The sequence below is a fragment of the Silurus aristotelis genome, assembly GCF_946808225.1.
Source record: "Silurus aristotelis genome assembly, chromosome: 20".
Lineage (NCBI taxonomy): Eukaryota > Metazoa > Chordata > Actinopteri > Siluriformes > Siluridae > Silurus > Silurus aristotelis.
Genome location: NC_139593.1, coordinates 17,977,514 through 18,003,529, shown reverse-complemented (window position 1 = coordinate 18,003,529; position 26,016 = coordinate 17,977,514). Strand labels below are relative to the sequence as shown.

The following is a 26,016-nucleotide window of genomic DNA, read 5'->3' as shown; positions in this document are numbered from 1 at the left end:
GGCTGATTGAACACAAGTGGTGCAGCTGCCTTTTGGATCATTTGCAGTGGACGAATTGCGTTCAGGGAAAGACCTGCCAGCAGAGAGTTGCAGTAGTCAAGTCTTAAAATGACAAGAGACTGAACAAGCACCTGGGCAGCCTGTATAGACAGAAATGGTCGAATCCTTCGGATGTTATAGAGAAGAAATCGACAAGAACGAGCAACATTAGCGACAGAAAGACAGTTCATTGTCCATAGTTACCCCAAGGTTACGAGCAGTGGCTGAAGGGGAGAGCAGAGATTCATGAAGTGTTATTTGGAGATCTTGACCTGGAGATGAATCACCTGGGATGACCAGCAGTTCTGTTTTGCTGGGGTTGAGTTTTAGTTGGTGAGCACTCATTCATGAAGATATGTCTGACAAGCATGCTGAGATCCAAGCAGAAGCTGTGGTATCTGATGGAGGGAAAGAAAAGATGAGTTGAGTGTCATCTGCATAGCAGTGATAAGAAAACCATGTGAGGATATGACTTCACCAATGGAGTGGGTGAACAGCACAGTTTCTGTGAGGGAAGGCAGGTGGATGCCTTGAAGGAGGTAGAAATCCACCAACTCCAGCATCAGAGCCCTTAAATGGGACATACATAAACATAATTGCAAAACCAAGGCTTGCTCACGGGTTTGTTCTACATAAAGCACTTTTTCAAATCACTATGGCTAATCTGATGGTCTCAGGCAACCGTGGTTTTGTAGTTTTAGACATAAACTAAATATATTCACCTTCATCAGTCAGAACGTTCTAAAAGTAACATAGATATGGTCATTGAACTGTTAGATATCCAGCTGATGCTCTGAAATCAATGTGGGCTTCACAGATAATTAGAGAAGTTTTGGGGGCATCCTAGTTGGGAAGGTACCTCTGTTATTTCTTGCATCGTTTCAGAACTGGCCGAGTTAATCAATGTAGGTCAGGGTACAAGGTTTCACCATATAAAAACTGTATCTGTTTCCTCAGGTAAACTAAAATGTTAGACTAAATAATATAATTATTATAATACTAACTACTAAATACTAATACTGAATGCACAGCCAGCACCAGTGATCTGAAGCCAAGACAAATGTTAAACATTACTAATCAGGAGATAAATGTACTGGTTAAACAAGTCAAGTCAAGTTTATTTCTATAGTACTTTTCACAATGGACATTGTCTCAAAGCAGCTTTAGAAAATTTAAGAATTAAGGTAAATGATGTGTATTTATTCCTGATGATGAAGCCTGGGGCGACTCTGGCAAGGAAAAATTTAGATGTTATGAGGAAGAAACCTTGAGAGGAACCAGACTCAAAAGGGCAACCCATTCTCATTTGGGTGACATCAAAAGTGTGATTATAATTCTATAAAAAAAAAAAAAAAAAACAATATAAAACACCATAGAATGAGAACTAACATGAACACCGGAATGTATTATCAAACCAAATGATGTATGTAGCATTTAATCGAACTAGAAAGTTATATATTTGAAGGTCCTGTTTAACAGTCATTAAATAAGGTGTGGCAGTTACTGTATTTATAATAATATTAATGTCACATTAAAACATACACATAAATTTATGATTAATTTAAAAAGATGTTTAAAGTTCTTTATACTAACGTATGTAGTCAAAAAAAACAAAACAAGTATAGCCAGTCAATCTCGATAGTTAATATATAACAAACCCTGGGGCCATATTCAGAATTTTACAACTTTTCATTTGCAATTCTGTTTATTATTTTTAAGCATTGATTGTTGGGGAAAAGATAAATGTTTAATAATCTGGAAGGACCTCTGAGAACAGCTGCTAATATACCAGTTAATAACATGAATGATTGTGTAGAGCAGTGGTCCCCAACCCCCGGGCCCAATTAATCAATTGGTACCAGGCCGCACAGAAAGAATACATAACTCACATTATTTTCGTTTAATTTATCTGATTCTGAACGATGTTTTATTTTGGAAAATCTCCGGATTTTCTCCGACACATCTGTCTATGACTCACTCTTAATGCATGTCATGATGCCTCAGTCACGTCTTACCTCCATCCGCTACCTTCTTAAATGAGCTGCTCCGGCCGCTAACACATAATACATTACCGCTAAATTCAAACCCCTAAGCGAACAAAATGAACAAAAAACAACACAGTGGATTCACATTTATTATTATACTTAGAAAACGCCAGTTTTTTGCCGGTCGTATCATTTTATTTTGTTGTATTTATCCGCCACACCTTAAAAAAACGGTCCGTGGTGCAAAAAAGGTTGGGGACCACTGGTTTAAAGCATCAACAAATGCAAGAAATATCACAAATGAACTCTTGATAAGGCACAGCTGTGAACTGCAAAAACATTCTAGGTGCCTATGTAACCCAGATCCAAATTAGGGATTAATTAAAAAACCCATGATTTCAGGAAGTTAACCAAATATACTTTCTTAACTGGTCAGATAATAGTTCTTATTCCTGATATTCAATAATATTACCTTTACACTGATTTGAATATGATTAGTCGAACTTACCCAATTAAATTGCAGCATTTCATTGCTGAGGTGGATCAACCAATTAACTACATTTTAGAGGTGATGGTAACTCTGCCCAAAAAAAGAAAAGGGAGGGGGAAGTGCGAGTTGGGGTGAACTTGAGAAAAGAGAGGGAAAGGAAAAAAAAAAAAGAATTTGGGAAAAGCCAAGAATAAGGAGAAAAAATTTGATCAAATTTAGATTTAGAATCTTGATTAAAATTTGTTAAAGAACTGTACTTAGCTAAATTGGTGTTTGTATAAGAATAATATTTTTGAGAAAATTTTTCTTTTCCACATTTGGAGATTTGACCTTGAAGTTGTTTTTCCTGCGTTTGTTTCGGACTCGGTTTTAAATAGTTCACTACACGGGACTAAACAGATGGCGAGTCACCCACAGAACGGATCGGATTAAAGTTACTTTGGATTTACATTGGATATACCTTTTTGAGTTTTTTTTGCAAAAACTTCAAAATCGAGTGAACGGAGCATTGTAGCAGTTGCTCATTGTGTGGATCGAGAGGTTCAGGAAACGATTACGGATTTTTTCGCTTCCACCGGGACTGAGATTTCGTTGATGGGGTATGGACATCTAAAATTGTAATTATTGTTCAGTAAATGGTATTTGGATTGAATCATCCGGATTGATTTAACTGATTGAACTTTTGTTTTATGTATGATATTTACCTGAGTTACTTTTTGCATGGAGACGAGTCTGCTTCCAGACAGGAGGTTAACGAGCTGGCTGTCTGGTGCAATCACAACAACCTGGAGCTTAATATGCCCAAAACAGTGGAGATGATCGTGGACTTCAGAAAAAATCTGCTTTACTTATATTTTGTTATATTAGGTCTGTACTTTCTCCTGCACTGGAAGTTCCTGTCGCCAAGTCAAATTCCTTGTGTGTATAAACATACTTGGTAATAAAGCTATTTCTGATTCCGATTCTAATTTACTGAAGTATTTCCATTTAGTGAGACTTCATTTTAAAGTTGAATATCTTGTTTACCAAAACTTTCTTTCGGCTTCTCCCATTAGGGGTCGCCACAGCGGACATCATGTTTGATTTGGCACATGTTTTTACGCTGGATGCCCTTCCTAACGCAACCCTCCCCATTTATCCGGGCTTGGGACCGGCACTAAGGCTTGTGCAACCCTAGTGGCTGGGGTTGGTTCCCTGACCGGGGATCGAACCCGGGCCGCAGCGTTGAGAGCGCCGCATCCCTAACCACTTGCTACCTGATTGAAACCTAGCTACCCAGCAGGAAACCTAGCTACTTTGGATAATCTTTTTATAATTTTTATAATCTTTTTATAATTGGATAATCTTTTATAATTGGATTTTAATTATTGGATAATCTTTTTATTTAGATAATTTTTTTTATTTAAGATTATTCAGCTACTTTGAAAAAAGAATAAATTTTTATCTTTTATCTTTACAATGTACATTGATACAATGTTCGGTATCAATATTGAAAAGAATAAAAAATCAAGAAAATACACACTCAGTACAATGTATATGTCCAATTAAGACACTTCACTGCATGCCGTACTGTGTATCAGAGGTGTTTATTACTGTACTCAGGTAGATTTTTCTGGTTTCTGGTATGTACTTTACTTCACTATTTATTTTTCTGACTGAACTTTTTACTTTTACTCATTACATTTTTACACAAATATCTGTACTTTCTATTTCTTACATTTTCAAAACAAGCTCGTTACTTTAGGTTGAATCTATTTGGTAAAATGTAAAAAAAAAATGTTCTTCTCATTGCGTGCTATTTTTACCCTATATACTATACTTTACCCTTTATACTATTTCCTGTCATTGCGTGGCTTTTTAAATCTATCATTGGTGTATCATTTCCTGGCTCTTACACACCACAAACGTAGAAGCTCACAATAAGCAGTCAGAAGGCAACAAGAAGTCCTGGGGTTAACATGGATGAGACAGAGGAAGTCAACATTGTAAGCATGACTAAAAACAGACACATTCCTGATCACCTGATCATCATCATCTTTTTTCTGCTTGTGTTCTATATGGTGGTTGTTCAGCCTGAACACATACATTAGGTAACAAAACTTTTTGTCAAAATGCATTTTGACAAAATGCATTTTTTTTTTATTTTAACGCCACTGGTTTTATTAATGCGCGAGTATTTAAGTTTGAACAATTTTGATGAAAAAATAAATAAATAAATATAAAAGTGGCGAAATTAAAACCTTAATAGTAAAGCTCCACTGAAAAAAAAATAAAAAATTAGTAAACATTTGTTTTACTGAGGTGCGAAGTCTTAAATCAGCATCGAAATATGCCATGATGCGCACAATTATCCCACTGGGGGTCGACAAATGCGATGGGGTGTTTTGTGGCGTTTTATTTTTTATAACCTGGAAATGAACATAAATTACTGTCTTTTTCAATTGTACAGATAAGAGCAACACATCATTTGAATATGTAAAGGGTCTACCTTTATTTGTACACACTCATAATAACAAGAAAAGGTTGTGCTTTTGTAAAGTAAGGAAAATAGACAGGGGGCGCTCTCTGCCATCTCTGTCTCCTCTCTTCACAGACAGACGAATACAACACCCTGAATCTCGCTGAATATTTGCCTCACAGACATAATAAATATACGTATAGAAAGTTTAAAAAGTGTTCCTTTAGATAAACCAATTCACATCGAATACAAATATTACAATATCTGATTATGTAATCCATATGAAAGTTATAAGAGGTGCAGTTCTCTGGTATCACCTCATTAACCTTCCTTGTGGAGACATAGCAAGGGTTCCATTTGGTGTCCTGATAATTTACGTAATTTAAAACACCATGATTACTTTAAAACCTTCTTTATGCACTATGTTGACTTTGGTTTCACGAATAATAAACATGCATTTGCATAAAGCATCAATATTTGTCCATGTTGATTGGTCAGCCACGTTGATTAGTTTACTGATTAAAAATTATTTGAATCGTTTATTTATTATATCTGAGCAAAGAAAGGACGTCGTAAATAAACGTGTGTTGCGCCGAAGGTTTTAATTTCGCCTGTTTTTTATTTATTTCTTTAATTATATTTTTTTAATTATTAATAAAATTAAAATAGTTAAAATACATTTGCATTTTGACAGCCTTAATTAATATATTAATATACAAAACTAATGAAACATTTTGTTATGTAATGAACGTATCCAGGCTGAACATCCACCATATTGAACACAAGTAGAGAGAAGATGATGATGATCATGTGATCAGAAATGTCTCTGTTCTCAGTCATGTTTCCATCACTGACTCCCTCCGTCTCATCTACGTTAACCCCAGACTTCTTGTTGACATTTATTATTGACATTTCACCAAATAGATTATTAGTAACGAGTTTGGTTTAAAAATGTAAGAAGTAGAAATATACAGTACAAATATTTGTGTTAAAATGTAATGAGTAAAAGTAAAAAGTTGTCCTAAAACTATATATTGAACTAAAGAACTAATACTTGAACTTCGTTACTTCTCACCTCTGGCTACAGGTAATACGTTTTCAATCACAAGCATGAATTTCTGAAATCTTCCCCATCGTTTAAACACAGTCAACTTAGCTTTTTAATTCTGATATAATGAATTGACTTGCCAAAATAAATGTTTTGTAATATTAAATGTGCCTCTGAGCACAAAAACTGAGCAAGTAAACGTTTGGACTGTGGAAGCATCACTATCTGAATGAAAGGATGCTCTGAACAAGCAAAATATTGTATACCAGATTTGTTAACCAAAGTTGTCCTGCAATGTCTGTTACTAAATTACTTTCATCTTTTAGCATTTTCATGTAATTATTATTTATCAAGCAATGACATACATCTTAACACATTTTTAAGACACTACACAAAAAGAACCATTAATAAATATTTAGCATTAAATATTTCATGGAGAAAAATCAATATTGCTGTCTTCATTTTTGTGCTAGTGGATTTCACTTCACTTTCAGAAGGATAGTTTGTGTAATATCCTTTGCCCTCACCATGCTTAATTCATGTTTCCACGCTGTTTCCTATTTCCAGCTGCTATCTAGTCATGATTCCAATTCAAGTAGATCTTGATATGGTGGTCTAAATGTAGCCCCTCTTGTATTCCAGATCATTATGGAGTTATTTCATTGACAACCAACAGTCACTATATTCTGGGCTGCTTCCGATTCCATGATTCAGTCAGAACCAGGGATATGATTCTTTCCAGAAGAAGAAAGGCAGATACAATACCTTTCATCATGCTTCACCCATACAGGCCTCACTGACATACAATACTGTTGAATGAAAAAGGAAGATATCTTGAAAAGTATTGCCATTCTCATTGCTTATTATAGTCCTTACTCCATGAATGGCATCTGAGGCGAACAAGATTCATTCTGCTTAGTTATACAGGCAAAGAAAGTGAAAGGAAACACCAATCATGCTGACTGGACTCCATAGTACCAAATTAGACATGCTGTCTAATTACAAGTAGTTGTACATCTCGAATTGAATTATCTAACATTTGTAACAGCATTTACTTAATTAAGTTTTTTGAGTGAATTCGTTTTTTCTCATGTTGTGTTTCTGATGCTTTCGAAAGAGTAATGCTACAGTTTAACAGAGGTACGATCAGTATTTTCCCCATCACTCTGGTCGCACATATCATCCTCTTCTCCCTCTTCTCCATCTTCTTCATCTAGTTGGAGGCTTCCAGATGAGAAACGCAAATGTGCTAACGGACCAGAATGTACCACTTTCCCTACAGCAGGACAGTAACATGGATAAAAGAGTTCTGAGTCTGAATCACTGTAACTGCCTGTGCTAAGGACACATAAAGATGTGGGTCTTTCTGGCAAAGGAGAAGGGCTTAGTGGAAGATAGGTTGGCCTAGTAGGGATTCTGTGTTGTGACAGGTGAGGATAATACCCTAGAGGCCGAAACTCTGAGGCATATGCAGCAGCTGAAGTAGCTAGTGAAGGTCTTTGGAACTTTACATCAGGTTGGCTTGAGGCCCGGGAAGGTAATGCACTTTGAAAGGAAGAGTCATCACTGTAGTGCCCAGCTTCTGTTCTTCCTATGTTGTGCCTTCTGTTTAACCCCACCCCAAGTGGTCCCTCTGGTAAAGGGCACAGTCTAGATGAAGCCACTCCAATTCCAGAGAGTTGCAGCCTTTCCAGACGCTGTTGCCGTTGTGGTGGTGATAAAGAGGAAGCAGGTGAAAAAGAGTGTCCTGTTTGCCTAGCTAAATACTTCATAGGCTTGATACCCTGGTGAGCTTGCGTAAGACGGTCTAAGGATGATGATGTTGGATCTTGTAGTAAAAAAGGGTAAGTTGCCAAAGGGAAAGTTGGCAGCACTGGATGGAATTGCAGGTGAGAACTGTTGGGATAGAGAAGGACTAAGTGCTGAGAACTAGGGGACTGATGTCTCCTTGCCCCAGGCCTTTGAAAGCTTCTGCCTTGACGCTCTGCTGCTGATGTGGACATGGAACGTTGTTTAGGAGATGCAACCCTGCTAGATCTGGGCGCCAGTCTTGACAAGGGACACGATCGGACAAGCCCTTCAGCAAGCACATTTGGCCCTTGCTTTGAATCATCAAGGTGGGGGAACTGATAGGCTTGCTCATAAAGCTGCAGAAACATGATTTTTAAGTATTTCAGAACACAACTATGGCCATTTCAATCTTGATTTCTTTCAATCTGTACCTGTTTGGAAACATCAGTAAGCAAGTCTGGGGATGACTTGCATTGCCGAGATTCATGGCCAAGCCTGAATTTTGACCTTAAAACAACATACAGACATTTATAAAAAACAAATGTTTATATTACCAAACTAAATAGTGCTTTGTTTATACAGGATTTTCTCAAACTAAATTGCATTTCTTACCTCTCAAACGGTACATGCCTGTGTTCCCCAGTGCCAACACCCTCTAATAGTTGCTTTTGTGTCCTGCCACTAAAGCAAAGGTAAGTAATTATCCATATACCTCAACAAATTGAAAACCCTTGCTGACATGGTCAGATTACCAACACCTAACATGATCTTACAAAATAAGTATATTTTACCAAATGTGTTCTTACTTGTTCTTGCAACTGCATCTGTCAGATTTTTTATTTTTTTTACTGTACCTATATCTGAAACTTGATCCTTTGCTGGAAAACAATGACTTTTGATATGGTTTGGGCTCCTCAGCTAGACGAAAGAAGGCATGATACTCCACACACATCTTCCAGAAGGTTTTACAAATGTCTCTGCTTGCCATTGTGAACTCAACCATGTCCCTCCGTGAAGGCTGTTATACACGGACAGATGCATACATTAAAAGAGCATAATATGAAACAAGTCAAAACAAGTGTATTATTACAAAGTTAAAAACACACATACACAACACTAACATTGAAGCCTTTAGATTGTTTGTTAGTTTAGTGTATTATTGGTTTGTTTGTCTCACAACTTGTTACTTGTTTCTCCAAAACCTCCCATTAAAAACTAAATGCTTAGTAACTGTAATTTTGTAACACTGTAAAGTTATAACTCAAATTTATTTACATTTTATACAGATTAAACTGTGTAAATTGTGAATTTTCGTTAATAAAGTCTAATGACATATAGGAAAAAATACATTTATTTCTTATTAGTATTTTTTAGCTTTTTGATATACTATCTATCAAGTACCAGTGGTGGTGTCTTGGTCCCCAGCCTGTGTCTCTCTTGTGTTGTTATTGGTTCCACAACTAGCATGAGTCCAGGTACACTAGGTCAGGGTTACCATAAATTGGCTTTCTACCTTAATTTTGAATCAGGAAAAACCAAAACCATGTATTATAAAGATGGGCATGTTGTTCATTTGTCATCTGGGGCTCTAAGGAAGATGCTCTGCTGTAGCAAAAATAAACGATGGCTTAAAATTTAATGGTGTTAAATGACTCCCTGTAGTGCTAGTTCTTGATGTGGGGCATAAAAGATCTGACTGACTAATGCTTTACATTTCTATCAAGAGGTCAGAGGTTAGTTTCTGTGCAAAGTCTGCATGTCCACAATCTTTGTGTAAACATGGACTTCATTCACAGGGTCAGAAATGTGCTTTTATGTTGTATTTTGGTCAATTCTTTTATATTAAAGTTTGAAATAATGGAAGATGATAGATAGATAGATAGATAGATAGATAGATAGATAGATAGATAGATAGATAGATAGATAGATAGATAGATAGATAGATAGATAGATAGATAGATAGATAGATAATACAGAACAACATATCTTATTGTAAATGGAAATCTGTTCAGAAGTTCAGTACTTCAAGATCCTTTACATTTGGGTTTTGTTAAAGATTCTTTACAGTTTTCTGTGCTTTGACTTGTGGTTTGTATTTAAATAGGCTAAAGATAATAAGTGAGCTATGAAACACTTGTTATTTTTAGTGTAACAGTTGGAGCTACTGTATTTACATCTAATTCGATTTAAAAACAATCATTTAAAGACTTAGACTTGATTCACTTTGCCATAATTACAATTTACATTAGTAAGTTCACTGTATCTTTTAAACAGTCTGCAAGATTCCAGGAATTGATGTAACGACTTAGGAAACGTATCCTAAGAAGCTTCAAATTAGCTAGTGGCATTGATACCATAGGAAAGTCTTAGCTACTCAGCCAAGACAAGAAAATAAGCCCAGTTACTTTGTAGAATATCCTAAGAAATAAATGGACCAGGAGTACCTATACAATGGATTTGATACAAAAGAGTAATCTTGGATCTATACAAATCACAGTGAACTTCCAAACGACATTATTGGAGATGCAGACATCAGTTTTTGGTATCAGGAGAAAAAAGCATCAAGTACCACAAGTGTTTAGTTGTGGAGGTCCATCAATTATTAACAGATTAACACTAAAACAGTTCAGGTGATTGCCTGAAAGGAAGGAAATTGCTTAAGAACAATACTCTAAGAATGGTAATCTTGATAATGAAGGTATTTACCAGACCTTTAAAATTTTTGGTTCCAAAAACGTTAAAAACTTTGTTTGGCCAAATAATTATCATTACTATATAAAAGAAAAATGGCAAGGCTTTTAATCTGAACTCCATCCCACTTTGCTTGGGGGTGGCAGCATCATGTCATAGTGATTTGCTGGAAATGGAACTGGCACATGTCAAAAAATAGATAGGATGAGAAACACTGAAGCAGAACTTCACTGTGCTGAGCTACAATAGTTCTGTTAAAAGAAATGGGCAATGTAGCAAGCATGTGAATGATATTGTATAGCTTACCCCAGCCTCTGTGTGTAGTTTGATAAGGAAATTTCTTCTCTTGAAACTCAGCTTGCGAATCTTGGCCCAGCTGAAGGTATTAATTTTCGTGTTACCCTTGGAAGAAAATTAATATTTTAATTAGATTATTAAAAGCATTAATACAAGGGACTGCAGAAAAATCAATCTAGTGGTGGTGACTGATTAAAGGCTGTTACCTGAAATATTAACACCCCCAGGTGTGTAACAGCCAAATTAATCCTCATGCCTTCTCCATCATGGGCAGGATGTGGTCGAATGCCGTACATATCCAATTTCCGAGCAACCTCCAGCAAATGTATATCTGACAGGGCTGGAGTGTGACCTCTGCTCAAAAACAATGAACAGATTTAAATTCAAATCTTTACAATTGTTTCTTTACAATTATTCCTATATCAGCCTCAGATTGAAGTATTGTCTTCAGAATCTGTAACGTTGGTGCCTGTTGTTGAATGCTCAATGCAAAAACCTTGTTTTTGCCTTGTTTAATTACATCTGGACATGTATGTAAATGATTTGTTGTGCATGTGAGAATGTGCACCTGTGTTTTTTATGAAAACGAATAATCTTGTGGTCCAAGTATTCCTGATTTGGAACATATTGCTTATTTTCTAGGTGGTGTGCATCCAACTCTTCATTGTAATCCCCAAGTTCTGCTGCAGAGAAAAAAAAAAAAACAAGGGAAATGTAAGTTATAGGTTGAATGTTTTTTAAATGGTTTTGTGTTTTCTAACATATTTTACTTCAAAATATAATCCCAATATTATTTATTTGTACAATGGCATGCACAATGGTTTGGACACCCTTGTAGTTAGTAGTACATAAGTACCAGGTGGCAGGTATCAAAGTTTGCAAAGGCAATTTGTAGCTTGTAAAGAGTTCATTTATTTTTATTTAATGAATTCTCACTGACACATCTTTGCAGATAAGCCCAAGGTACACTATATGGGCTATGGTTTGTGGACATCTTATCATCACACTCCTATGATGGCTTTTCCCAATCTTTTACCACATAGTTGGAAGCACACAATTGTTCCAACATGACAATTACCTCATGCACGAGTATGATTCATTACATTAATGATTTTTGCTATATATGGAGTGGCCTGCACAAAACCCTGACATTATCCCCACTGAACACCTGACACCTATTGATGGAGGAAAACGCTGAGGCAATGAATACTGACCCTGTGGAGCTTCCAGCAACCGTTTTTGGTATGGAATGTCGAGGTACAACTTCAACCACAATGGCTCAAGGACCACAGATTGCATTTAATCACCAATCACTGCACACCTCAACATTGATGAACTGTAATGAATAGACATTCGGTGCCACCCAGATGAGAATGGGTTACCTTTTGACTCTGGTTTCCCTCATGGTTTCTTCCTCATGCCATCTCAGGGAAATTTTTCTTAACATTTATGGGGAACAAACTAGTACATTATTTTATTTCTGCTTTATATGTATACAAATACTTTAAGACAATGTACATTGTTAAAAGCACTATACAAATAACATTTAATTTTATTTTGGATATAATCCGGGCTAGTACCTGAACATCCCTTTAAAATAGCTTTCTCTTGCATCTAAAATTACTTCTGTAGAATGTAGTTTAGTAGCCCTAGATACCATAGCTCTCAATACACCAAAAAGATGTGACAGCAAGAAGTGCACCAATAACTCGTGCTTTATGCTGTTTGGATTGCAGTATTTGAAGTATAGCTTTGCTATTGCTCTGCTAATTTAACCTGCACGCTCTGCTCTTATTTAGGGAATATGAAATTCATAAGTGATGACTGGTCATCAGACCCTGCTTAAATAGTTTTTTTTTCTTTCCAGTTTTATTGTCCAACTCCTGTGTAGTGTCTATATATTATACAGGGTTAATCTAAAAGAAGGAACCGATTTCATTATGCAATATTTTAGTAAGGAAAAGTAATAAAAAACTCCAGCCAAGTCACAAGTATTATACTCACAAAAAACTTACATAACTCCTCCATTTCCATGACAATGATTGAGAACTGATGCAGTATGATATCGGTTCATTCTTTTTAAATAATCCTGTATAAATTTATATATTTGGATGATTGTGTGTTAAAATGTACTAATAGTCTAGTCTATTCCTTATAACCCAGAACATTAGTGAAGAAGATTTAGTAAAGAAGGTTATAGCATTGGCCAAGATTTTAAATGTGACCTGTAAGAGAACAGGACTTACCCTGCAATATATGAGAGACCAAAAGTGCAGCACTATTGTCATTACATGTGAGACTTCCATTGGCCAAATCCTGTTTTATTTGCAGGGCAAAAAGGTACCTGAAAACAAAAACATATACATTTATTAACAGTGATATATCCCATGTAGCCTATTCATTGTTGGGCATTAATTTTCAATCATACTACAGCAGAGTCACACAGAATGGCTTGTCATGATAGACACAGATAGACTGGTGATCTTGCCTGATGGTGGAGATGCCTAACACTGTGGTCCTAAACTCTGTATAAACAAACATTGTGGCCAATAAATAGCTATTTATGTGGCCAAATTTCCATTGTGTGGTTCAAAAAAGCACAGAAAAGTAGACGTTGAAGTTTGTGGCATATTTATGCCACATTTACAGATACCCTTATCCAGAGCACCGTATGCTTTGCCGTACATGACTCTAAAACTCCTTGAAAGTAATAGTAATTATCAAAATGTTCACACTATAATTAAATTTTTTCTGTACTTTGTGTTGTATTTTAACTTTCTTCTTCTGTTGTAGTTTTATATTTAATTTTCACAAAAAAACACTTTTGTGAACATGGTGTGTTGAGTGCATTTATTTTTGATAAATGTATATTATTTAGCATTAGTAAAGACTGCAGCATTAATAGAGATTGGACAGAGTGAAAAAAGCATCACACTTTATTAAGAACAAAGTCAGAATGCCTTGGGTGGAGTTAGCAAACCCCCAACTCTGGCATTAGAGCCATAGTTACAATCAAATACTAAATCTAACCCATGGGAGTATCACTTCTCTTTGCTTCATGTGTTTGTGCTTCAACAGATTTGCCCTCTTAATTAAAGCACACACTGAGAAACTTGAAAGAGTTCTGGTTGGAGGATCTTAAAGACTTTTGGCTTCTGGTTTACTATGATATGATATGATATGATATGATATGATATGATATGATATGATATGATATGATATGATATGATATGACTACTTTATTAAAACAGATACACATTTTTGGCACATTGAATAATAGTCAAGTGAAGTTTATTTCTATTGCGCTTTTCACAAACAGACATTGTCTCAAAGCAGCTTTACAGAAATCAACAGTCAAGGTGAATGGTGTGTATTTATCCCTGATGAGCAGCCGTGGCGACTGTAGCAAGGAAAAACTCCCTTAAATGTTATGAGGAAGAAACCTTGAGAGGAACCAGACTCAAAAGGGGAACCCATCCTCATTTGGGTGATGATAATAATAAAGTAAATAATAAAGTCACTAAAGATGGCAGAGTTTTCTCTTTTAAAAAAAGCTCCCTCCTGTTTTGTTTTGTTTTTAAAACAGATTTCACAGACCACTTAATGTCTCAAGGGATGCTCATGTTTGTTACTTACTGAATCTCTATTCGATTTAGTCTTTTTTACAGGTCTTGCCAGAGTCCCTGTTTGCACACTTCTAATAATGTTCATTGCCCTAGATCATCATGTGACAATAAACATACCTAATAATGTGTTTCTTTCTCAAATAAGTATATATATATATATATATATATATATATATATATATATATATATATATATATATATATATATATATATATATATATATATATTGACCTACACATGCTACTTCTGAGGTACCAGCAATCCTTCAGTTTTTTCACATTTTGTTATGTTACAGTCTCATTCCAAAATTAATTAAATTCATTGTTTTCCTCATTGTTTTACAAAAAATACCCCATAATGACAATGTGAAAAAAGTGTGTTTGAAATCTTTTATATTATTATTTTTATAAAGAAGGTCATTAAAAAAATTACATGTACATAATTATTGACAGCTTTTGCTCAATTAAGGCCTCCAATTAAGCTTTTGCTTTATTGAAGCACATTTGAAACTAATTAGAGCTCAAGTCTTTTTGAGTATAAAGCTACAAGTTTGGCATGCCTATTTTTGGTTTTGGGCAGTTTCTCTTATTCTTCTTTGCAGACCCTCTCAAGCTCTATCAGGTTGGATGGGGTTGGAGGTCTCTCCTGAGATGTTTAATCAGGTTCAATTCTGGGCTCTGGCTGGGCCACTCAAGAACATTCACAGGGTCATCCCGTAGGCACTCCTTTGTTATCTTGGCAGTGTGCTTAGTGTTGTTATCCTGTTGAAAGATGAATTGTCACCCCGATCTGAGGTCCAGAGTGCTCTGGAGCAGGTTTTTATCAAGGATGTCTCTGTACATTGCTGCATTAATCTTTCCCTCAATCCTGGCTAGTCTCCCAGTTCCTGCCGCTGAAAACATCCCCACAGCATGATGTTGCCACCACCATGATTCACTGTAAAGATGGTATTGGCCAGGTGATAAGCAGTGTCTGGCTTCCTTCAGACATGACGCTTGGCATTCAGGCCAAAGAGTTAAAAAATGTAGTTTCTCATGGCCTGCGAGTCTTCAGGTGCCTTTTGGCAAACTCCAGACGGGCTGTCGTGTGCCTTTTACTGAGGAGTGGCTTCCATTTGGCCACTCTACCATAAAGGTCTAAATGGTGTAGTGCTGCAGAGATGGTTATTGTTCTGGAAGGTTCTACTCCTCACAGAGAAATGCTGGAGCTCTTTCAGAGTGATCATTGGGTTCTTGGTCACCTCCCAGACTACGGCCCTTCTCCCCTGATCGCTCAGTTTGCTCTAGGAGTCCTGGTGGTCCAATACTTCTTCCATTTTCGGATCATAAAGGCGACTGTGTTCATTGGAACTGTCAATGCTTCAGAAATGTTTCTGTCCCCTTGCCCAGATCTGTGCCTCTATACAATGCTGTCTCTACAGACAATTCCTTGGACTTCATGGCTTGCTTTGTGCTCTGACATGCACTGTTAACTGTGGGACTTTAGACAAGTGTGTGTCTTTCAAATCATGTCCAATTAACTGAATTTACCTCAGGTGGACTCCAATGAAGTTGTAGAAATATCTTAAGGATGATCAGTGGAAACAGGATGCACCTGAGCTCAATTTTGAGTGTCAAGGCAAAGGCTGTGAATACTTACGTGATTTTCTTTAGTTTTTTTATATTTTTAATAAATTTGCAAAGATTTCCAACAAACGTCTTCCATGTTGTCATTATGGGGTTTTGTTTGTACAATTTTGAGGAAAATTAGTTTTAATATAGAGTTTAATCTGTTTTGTACGGAAGCGCATTGCATTCACAAAGAAAAAAAATCACAAAAAGGAACTCATAATAATGACTTAGTATCTCATAATTACAACTTATTATCTCATAATTATGACTTAATATCTCATAATTACGACTTAGTATCTCATAATTATGGCTTAGTATTGCATAATTAAGTGGGGGCAGTCTGTGGCAGGGTTAGCATTTTAGCGCATAGCACCGGATGTGACGTTACTGCATTCTTTGCTCGGAAATGTAATGGAAATGGAAATGTAGCAGATATCATATGGTTTAGCTTAATGACTGTATATTAGTTTAATTAGCTACTAGACATTTTCTAATATTTGTTACACATTCTGACTGTCAACTGTTCACTTGAAAAGAGTTAGTTTTATCAAGTGGACAGTCAGAATGTGTAACATATATTAGTAGTCAATGTTAAAATATAATAATAATAATAATAATAATAATAATAATAATAATAATAATAATAATAACAACAATAATACAATTCTCAGATGTTAAAATGTAATAATAATAATAATAATAATAATAATAATAATAATAATAATAATAGTTAATGCCCAGTATCTGTTAACTGAAGCAAGACTTACCGTAACGTAATTACTTAGCAGGAGGGGCAGGTCAGCGAGGAAATGTCCAGTAGCTAATTAAACTAATATACAGTCATCAAGCTAAACCATATGATATCTGCTACATCTCCATTGGTGTGCAATGAGGCGCTTCTGAGCAATCAATCTACGTATCACAAATTATTGGTCACCTTTTAAACAATAAAAGTATAGTGCATCTACTAATAATTATATATAAATAAATTGATTTTTACTGTTGCAGATATGTTAAAAAATGATGCACGTTATACAAATGCCAACTTGATGCACACTCTGATGCACACTTTTTTAAATCGTTGCACCACATTGTTAACTTTAATGTCGATGCACAGATGCAAATCGGTGAATCATACCATCCCTAATATGAGCTAATATCACATTAGTACTATTCAATATGCTAATATCAGGTGTATTAAACAAGTCAAACTAATAAAAATAAACCAACATCAAGAACCATCGGCATCAACACAAAAACAGGCAAACTCATAACAATGCTGTAATACAAATGCACAAAACACCAACAAACGCTTGACAAAGAGAAATACAGAGACCACTTTTTAAATAGGATGCTTAAGAAGACATAACAAGACAAAGGTAAGGGTGATTAGTGACACATGATAGTGGGGTCATGAGCAGCCAAAAGTGATATCCCCTGCTCTGTAGTGGGATACAGGGGCTACAACTGCAGCAGAGTTTATGGGGATTGGACAAAGTTTAAGGTGGAATCAGATGGGGGAATTAAGGCCTAGCAGTATGGCAGAGCAATGTCTTAAGTGGGGTCAATGTGTAGTTATGTCCAAGGCATAGGAATAATACAGAGCCCATGAAGTCATTGGCGAGGCCAGAATTTACCCTGCTGCAGGGATGCACCTAAGCAGGACAGAAAGGTTGCACAACATCCTAATTACGGCAGGCAAACAATGCAACGTCCTCAGCTGGACTAGGAGGTAGAGGGAAGTACTCAGTAGGGCAGGCCTAATCTCTGTTTATCACTTTGTCAAGCTTTTTATTTTTTTACTGCTTTGCCATTAGTCTGCCTGTATCCTTAGTAGGGCAAATAGGCAGGGCAGGTGGGCAGACAAATGTACAAAGAAGAGCGTGGAAACAGAGTGGCGTCCTCAACAGTGCAGGGAGACTGAACAATCTCCTTAGCAGCGGGCAGAGGGTGGGAGATAATTGGGACAATATTAAACTTCTTGAATGGTCTCATGATATCAAGCCATTCCCAGGTGGCTCTAATCATACCTCCCTGTTCCTGTTTCTCCAAAGGCCTGTAGCACCTCTGTAGGAGGCTTTCCTGGACCACAAATATTCTGCTGCATCCATTCTTTTGGTAACACCAACAAAAGCTTGACAAAGAGACATACAGAGACCAGATTTTAAATAGCTAAAGAAAACATAAAACACAGTTGAGGGTTAGTGACATATGAAAGTTATTTGACATACAAGGGCTGGTGGGTATTGTAGTCAATTTGCATAAATCTCACAGCTAGTATGTGATTTTTTTAAATGATATACACATTTAATATACACTCACAAATAACCAAAAAACTGTATATGGGTGAACATCAGCTTAAATTCTGTTCTCCTAAGTTTTGGGACGCCTTCTTCCCACAATGGGGGTCCAGCAAAGTTTGATGATTTTCCTGTGCTTAGGCAATGATGATCTACAAAACCTAGAAGGTTATGCCATTACACTGTGCTCGATTCGTGCATCCCTGCGAATTGAATGTAGCTCTGCTAAATTGGTCATGGCTTACCTGGTCAAGCTTTTTTGCAGAAGGCCTGGGTCTGGTGGAAAAAACTTCACAATAAAACGGAATGGCAGCTCACTAGTGTCTAACAAAGAAAAGATATGAGTGCTCAGTGTGTATTTTTATTAATTGCATTTTTTTTATTTTGGTGTCCACAAACACACAAACCACATACTTACATTTGATCTGCTTTGCCAGTGGCTTCAAAAGTTCGAGCCACACCTAAAGAATAAAAATTTGTCCGAACTTGCATTTACGTTTTGAGAAAATAGAATCGAAACATATGTTCTGAATTTTCTACATATTCTAAACATGTATTAGTCATTTCCACACTTCAGTGTAAATACAGCTAATTTTATTTTAACTTTATACCACATCAAGGCAGTAAGAAAAATAGGGTAACGTGCCCCTAATGCTAAATACAACATTCATAAATATAGGAATTATTGCATTTCAAAAACAGAATAAGATTTGCACTTAAGTAGTTATAATGAGGTTCAAAAATAAGTAATCTACAGTTCTGAATGGAAATCGTAATTAAATAAATTCTAAAGTAAAAAAGTGACTCACGTAGTTGCCGTTCTGATGACGGAATTCCAGGCCGAAGTATTCTTTCTCGACGAGTTTAAGGTGTTCACACACCTTACCAAAAAAATCACAGCCCAGGATTTTTTGCTGTAAAAACACAATTGACAGAAGACTAAGATTATAATAATGCACACAAAACACAATAATACTGGTTCACACTGCCTATATGAACGTTTTGGTTTCTACTGAAAACAATCATCTGCTGCATATGCACTAATAAAAGCAAAACTTCTCAATTATCATTCCATCAGAGCTGCACACTGCCACTAGTGTAATAAAATATTTTATTTTGCTTTAGCATAAAAGGATACTGAGGCTGCTGTAAATCTGAATCACCATTAACTCATCTCAAAACTCAATATACCAACCATACCGTGAACATCATTATTAATTAACCCATAGGAACAGGCATCAGACAACCTATTCCTCTAACTCTATGGACTGGTCTATTCCACACACAAAGGATTCCATTATATGTCATATCCTAAACCAAATCATTCTGCGTCACCCATGATTACCTATTCATGATCCCAAAAAGTCCTGTGCACAAAGCAAACTCATTGACTAGTCGAGTAACTGTCAACAACACTGGTTTAATTCTGATCACTCTGCCACGTGCAAGCATAGAAAGCCCCAAGTTTTGAGTTCCCTTAAGATTCCAGGAGATTATGTAAAGTAGGTAGAGGTTGTTTACAAGACAATGTAAAATAACTTCCCCTTTACTGTCATCGGAATTGCACCTTTGATTGCCTGACAAATACTATTTTCCCAAAAGCCAGTCATGCTCACTATCACTTCCTTAATCTTAAACTAAAGAAATCTATTTCAAAGAGGTTTTGGCTTCCATTTTACAATGTTCATGACCACAAACCTTTAGCGGTAGGTATATGAGCTTGAGTTTAAAAGGTTTAAAGCCACGAGATGATTATAAGAGTGGAAAACTGGTAATTATAAGATTTGAGGTGATTAAAAGAGTGGATTTTCTCACCACTAGAGGGCAGTATGTATACCAGGTCATACCATGTGAAAAGACTTGAACATGAAGCTGAAAGTTAAAGGGGTGATGATAAATGTCATCAGTGCTTATGAGGAAAATGAGAGAGAGAGAGAGAGAGAGAGAGAGAGAGAGAGAGAGAGAGAGAGAGAGAGAGAGAGAGAGAGAGAGAGAGAGAGAGAGAGAGAGAGAGAGAGAGAGAGAGAGAGAGAGAGAGAGAGAGTGGATAGTGTGGAGATTGTAAAGCAGGATGTGGATAGGATTAGTTAGGAGAAAGTGAGAGCAGTGATTAAGAGGATGAAGAGTGGAAAGTCGGTAGGACCCGATGACATACCGGCAGAACCATGGAGATGTTTAGGAGAGAAAAGTGTACAACGGGGTGCCGAGAGAGGGATTGTGGTATTGTATGAGGAAGTCAGGTGTGTCAGAGAAGTATGTGAGGGTGGTGCAGGACATGTATGAGGACAGTGTGACAGCGGTGAAGTGTGCAGTAGGAACGACAGACTGGTTTAAGGTGGAGGTTGGATTGCATGAAGGATCGGCTCTGAGCCCTTTCCTGTTTGCAGTGGTGATGGACAGGTTGACGGATGAGGTCAGACAGGAGTCTCCATGGACTATGATGTTTGTGGATTATATTGTTATTTGTGGTGAGAGTAGGGAGCAGGTTGATAAGAGCCTGGAGAGGTGGAGGTATGTGCTGGAGAGAAGGGGAATGAAAGTCAGTAGGAGTAAGATGTATGTGAATGAGAGGGGGGCAGTGGAGGGGTGCGGTTACAGGGAGAAGAGGTGGAGGAGTTCAGGTACCTGGGGTCAACAGTGCAAAGTAATGGAGAGTGTGTTAGAGAAGTGAAAAAAAGAGTACAGGCAGGGTGGAGTGGGTGAAGAAGAGTGGCAGGAACTGATGGACTGGAATGATTACAAACCAAAAGAAAGATTGTAGGAAGGGACAGAGGGAGCCATCTCCAAATATTGATATTACTCCATTCTTTCTAAAGGTACTACTTGTTTAAAAGCCAAGTGCTTTCATACACCCTGTGCAGTATTGCCAGTTCATCTGTCATCTGTTCAGCAATTTCATCAGTATTACATTGTCTTGCCTTTTGTTACTGATCTTATGCTTGTTTATTGGATTTCCACTTTTGGATTAACGTTTTTTTTTATCTTTTTTTCCTGCCTGCTTACACTATTGATCACTGCTTGTCCTGCTGACCAGTATGAGTTTATCATAGTAAGTGTTTTGAGCTCTCTTTTTATTGTTACAGGAACTTAAGTGTATCATTATGCCACAGAAACTCTCTGCTGTATATATTGTTATATTTATATTACAGAGCATTTATCTTTTTTTATTCATTGTGTGCTTTTTTAATTGTGTAATTTTTATATTTATATTTACTTATTGCTGCTGGTCCCAAAAAACTACCAAAGAAATTTTGTTGTATAACTACAATGACAATAATTTTCCCACTGTGGGACAAATAAAGATATACTTTCTCTCACGAGAACTGTGGGTTTTCATCTGAGGTCTTGTGTCAGTTTATTATTTGACTTTTTTCGACTCTTGATCAAAGCGTGACAGAAATGTAATGTAAAAAGATTCAAAGATATCATGCATTAAAATTTTGTATTAATAAAGTACTTTTTTACTGTCCACTACTGGTCTTGGGTCTGATTTTTCATATGGTGCAGATTCTGAGGAACTCTGAGCACTAAAGCTTTTGTCTGTGGCAAAAAAAAAAAAAAAAAAACAAGTCAGCAGAGACTGCCCACATACAATCAAGTCTGCAAGTGTGATGCGCAAACCCTCATTTAGGCACCATTAAAATATAGGCTACTGATCAGTAGTGTATGTTTGTTTTTGTGAGTGTGAGTGTGTGTGTGTGTGTGTGTGTGTGTGTGTGTGTGTGTGTGTGTGTGTGTGTGTGTGTGTGTGTGTGTGTGTGAGAGAGAGAGAGAGAGAGAGAGAGAGAGAGAGAGAGAGAGAAAGTGAGAGTCTGACTCTATATTTACTGTGACAAGAATTGATAGAACATTGCTATTATCTTGTCAGAAGCCATATTAGGGAGGGAGATTAAGGGGGTAGTTTAAAAAAGACCCAAAAAAGACTTAAGGAAGTGAAGCAAGATCATTTAATGTGACAATAAAGAAACCGTATCATTTTAAAATGTATTTTTATATGATTAGCATTCCTTTATTCTAAAATCTCTCAAAATGTTCATATCTGTTTTCCTTCAAAAAAAAAAAATATAACAGCGTCTTAATTTGTAGAACATTATTCCCCTCAAATCACCGTCAACCTTTCTATCATTTTGAGATTTATTATAGCTGTGTAGGTAAGATACTGTAACTTTTTCAAAACAGTGGTCTTTACCCAATCAAGAACACGTTTAATAAACTTGTTTAAATCAATCAGTCATCACTGTGTATATGTTTTAAAGACAATCAAACAATATACTGTATTAGTTAGTCTTTATATGTGTAAATTTCCCCACACTCAGGATCATAAGTAGGATATGAGAGATATGATTTTCCATTTCAACAGAGTTTATTTCTTGTTGAATTCACAATTACATACTCGAGTGATTGATATGTTGTTTTGTACAGAATTATGTTAGAAATTTGAAGGATTTTGAAGCTCATAAAAACAAATAAAGCATTTCCCATAGTACCATGGGGTGCTGGGTTTCATGTATGGCAGCCATTTATTGGGTTGACCTGCAAATGAAAATGTGCACCACTGTAACTTCCTATGAAAAGACTTAAATACCATGTGTTCCTCTAAATATCTGACTGAATGTCTGAGGCTTTAGTGCACCATGCCAATTGTTAAGCTTGGGGAGAAAGTATTACGCTTTGGAAATAAGTAAAGGAAATACGGATGAATTCTAATAAATGTTCACAAATATCTGAAGCAAATCAAGATTCTGGAGTTACTAAAATAATCAGGTGCCAAACGTAATTTTTTTTAAACATTTGAATAAAATTTTGTCTGTAAAAATTCATTGTTGAAAAGGTTGTGTTTATGTTTCATCTAAAAGATTTATTGTAATTTTGTACATTTTAAATTTGTTGTCATAGATTTTCCATTTAAATGTACAGTATACTGTTTATTTCAATAATGTTGCTACAAATGTACTGGTATTAAAGTTAACATATGTATGTTATTTTAAGGTTACATTTTTTTTTATTGTTTTTATCTTTTTATTCCTTTGAATGTGATATTGAAGGCAATAGCTCAATCCAAAATGTCATATTCTTTACCCTGTTTTTCACTGATCTTCTGTGATTGATTGCATTACCCTGAGGAGGAATAGGACTGATATAGTATTTGGATTTGGCCAATATCTGTGTCCAGTCCACGCCAAAACTATCAACCTGCATAATGACTACACTCTTTCTTTTCTCTCAGTCACTATGAGTAAAAGGTTTTCTTTTCAGTGTCATGCCCCTTTGAGTAAATGCAAAAGATGACCTGAAATGTCTTGCCACATGCACACAATTGCACTCTGTGGTACTTTGTTGTACTGTAATAATAGAAGGCAATACTAAACCTTATTCTCAATTCTGTGTGCTTTAAAGCAGTTCAATGCAATGGTATGAATGTAAATCTTTTTTTTTTTGCAAATGAAAGTGAATTAGGAATACTAATTGGAATAAGTTACAAACTGTAATTTAATGTAAGTAATAAAAGTCATAAGTCAGATGAAAAGTCTGATGAAAAGAGACAGTAGATGCATTATGCATTACCATTAAATGTTACATGAAACATTATTGTACTGTTTATTTCATGGTACGCTTTAAGTATTATGTCTTTGCATTTGTCTATGGATGTATGTATGTATTTCAATACACTACATTTCAGCATTATTGTGACTATAGACATTTTACTGTAATATATTTCTTGATAATGTCAATTGTTTTATATATCTAATAATAATAATATCATGTTTTTAAAAAGCTTTTACTGCTACATCATCGAAAGCATCCTAACCAACTCCATCACAATGTAATATTGGATCTCAAAAGTGTGTAAACAGAAAGCCCTGCAAAGAGAGATCAAAACCGTCCAATGCATCATTTTTTATTTTATTTTATTTTTTTATTATAATTTTTTTGCAAATAAAATTAAATTAGGAATACTCACTGGAATAAGTTTCAAAATGTAATTTAATGTAAGTAATAAAAGTCATAAGTCAGATGAAAAGTTTGATGTAAAGAGGCATTAGATGACTATGTAACATCTGTAACATCTGTAACAGCTGACATTTAAAACAAGTGCACTTACAGTAAATTAAAAGACGGTGTTTTTTTTCTTGAATAATCATGCATAAAGCATATAGAGTATTTTGCATTCGATTAGACAACTAATAGACAATAGAAATACTTGGAATTATATTTTTTACCTCGACATCGAAAATTCGCTCGCTGTCATCTAAGAAAATGACCCGCAGGCGCAATGTCGCTTCTCTGGCTCTCTGGTGCTGTGCGCAGCTCCTGTCCTTCACCTTCAACTCCGATCTCTCTGCCATCTTTCACTATCTACTGAACATCTCCGATCTACACCACCAGCTCTCAGGTTTGCCTTGGAATAGCACCGGGAGAAACCTTGGTGTGAATCACATCTCAAGAACAGCGCTTTGGCGCATCCTTTCGTGCATCCGCTCCTAGTTACGTCATAATATCAGCTTCTAGAGTCTCTTCCACTTCTGTTCTAAAGTGGATAATTAAAGCTTGGAAAAAATAAACACATGCCTTTATATCACGTTTATAAAGTCAGATTTTGTTTATTTAACTATAATTATTTTGCACACATCAGAGTATATGTTTGCATGTCCATGTTTTCAAAAGCCACATCTGGTTTTAATACCAGTGAGAATTGAACTATAATAGACACATTAGTAAAAAAAACGAAAAGAAAATAAACATCTACTCCATTAACTGAGATATAAAAAAAAATAAATAAATTGCCAAAACACTGCTATTAAAATGTCAGTATTAAAACATGTTAAAATTGTTCCCAGCCCATTTATATTATGTAAATATTGTCACTTTTCGATAATAATGTACAAAAAATACACTATTTCAAGTGGAATGTGAGACTTTCAAAAAATTAACCATACATTTTTGCATTGGCTTTCATTGTATTACCATTACCATTAAATATTACATGAAACATCATTTTACTGTTTATTTCATGGTACGCTTTAAGTATTATGCCAGACTTATTCTGTAAAAAAAAAAATATATATATATATATACACACACACAGTACAGACCAAAAGTTTGGACACACCTTCTTTATTTTCATGACTATGAAAATTGTAGATTCACACTGAAGGCATCAAAACTATGAATTAACACATGTGGAATTATATATGAAATTATAAACATAGCAAAAAAGTGTGAAACAACTGAAAAATGTCATATTCTAGGTTCTTCAAAGTAGCCACCTTTTGCTTTGATTACTGCTTTGCACACTCTTGGCATTTTCTTGATGAGCTTCAAGAGGTAGTCACCTGAAATGGTCTTCCAACAGTCTTGAAGGAGTTCCCCGAGAGATGCTTGGCACTTGTTGGCCCTTTTGCCTTCACTCTGCGGTCCAGAGTTTTTTTTGTTTTTTTTTACAGAATAAGTTCTTTATAAGACATCTGTTCCCTAAGATTTAAAATAGCTTTTACTGCTTCATCATTGAAAGCATCCTAACCAACTCCATCACGGTGTAATATTGCAGCTCAAAAGTGTGTAAACAGAAAGGGTGGTCAAAACCGTCCAATGCATCATTACCACTTCCTGCTAACTACCTGTTTGACCTCCTTCCATCCAGAAGGAGATACTGGAACATATGCACCAGAACCATCTTTC

The 26,016-nt window shown here is 35.9% G+C and overlaps 2 protein-coding genes across 3 annotated transcripts in view; one reads left to right on the top strand and one right to left on the bottom strand.

The window, feature by feature from the left end:
• LOC310715782 (OX-2 membrane glycoprotein-like) overlaps positions 1–26,016 on the top strand; it is a 104,859-nt gene that overhangs the window by 58,326 nt on the left and 20,517 nt on the right. The window lies entirely within an intron of this gene.
• On the bottom strand, positions 6,162–24,829 carry LOC310715704 (FERM domain-containing protein 7). 2 transcript variants are annotated; one of them, XM_083522334.1, is made up of 12 exons: positions 24,558–24,829; positions 19,146–19,250; positions 18,755–18,797; positions 18,582–18,660; positions 13,046–13,143; positions 11,368–11,482; positions 11,006–11,153; positions 10,809–10,904; positions 8,666–8,829; positions 8,424–8,492; positions 8,243–8,318; positions 6,162–8,167 (listed from the first exon to the last, which is right to left on the bottom strand). In XM_083522334.1, the coding sequence occupies exons 1-12, from the start codon at positions 24,681–24,683 to the stop codon at positions 7,145–7,147; spliced, it is 2,142 nt and encodes a 713-aa protein (XP_083378460.1). In that variant the 5' UTR covers positions 24,684–24,829; the 3' UTR covers positions 6,162–7,144. The 2 variants fall into 2 exon arrangements, with proteins under 2 accessions (XP_083378460.1, XP_083378461.1); XM_083522335.1 differs by lacking the exons at positions 19,146–19,250; positions 24,558–24,829 and adding an exon at positions 18,067–18,170.

Coding starts and splice junctions, on each gene's coding strand:
- LOC310715704 (XM_083522334.1), bottom strand. CDS start 24,683: ATGGCAGAGAGATCGGAGTTGAAGGTGAAGGACAGGAGCTGCGCACAG. Junction 11,154..11,367: donor CGTTTTCATAAAAAACACAG/GTGCACATTCTC, acceptor GTTTTTGAGCAG/AGGTCACACTCCAGCCCTGT. Junction 8,168..8,242: donor TTACTGATGTTTCCAAACAG/GTACAGATTGAA, acceptor ATGTTTCTGCAG/CTTTATGAGCAAGCCTATCA.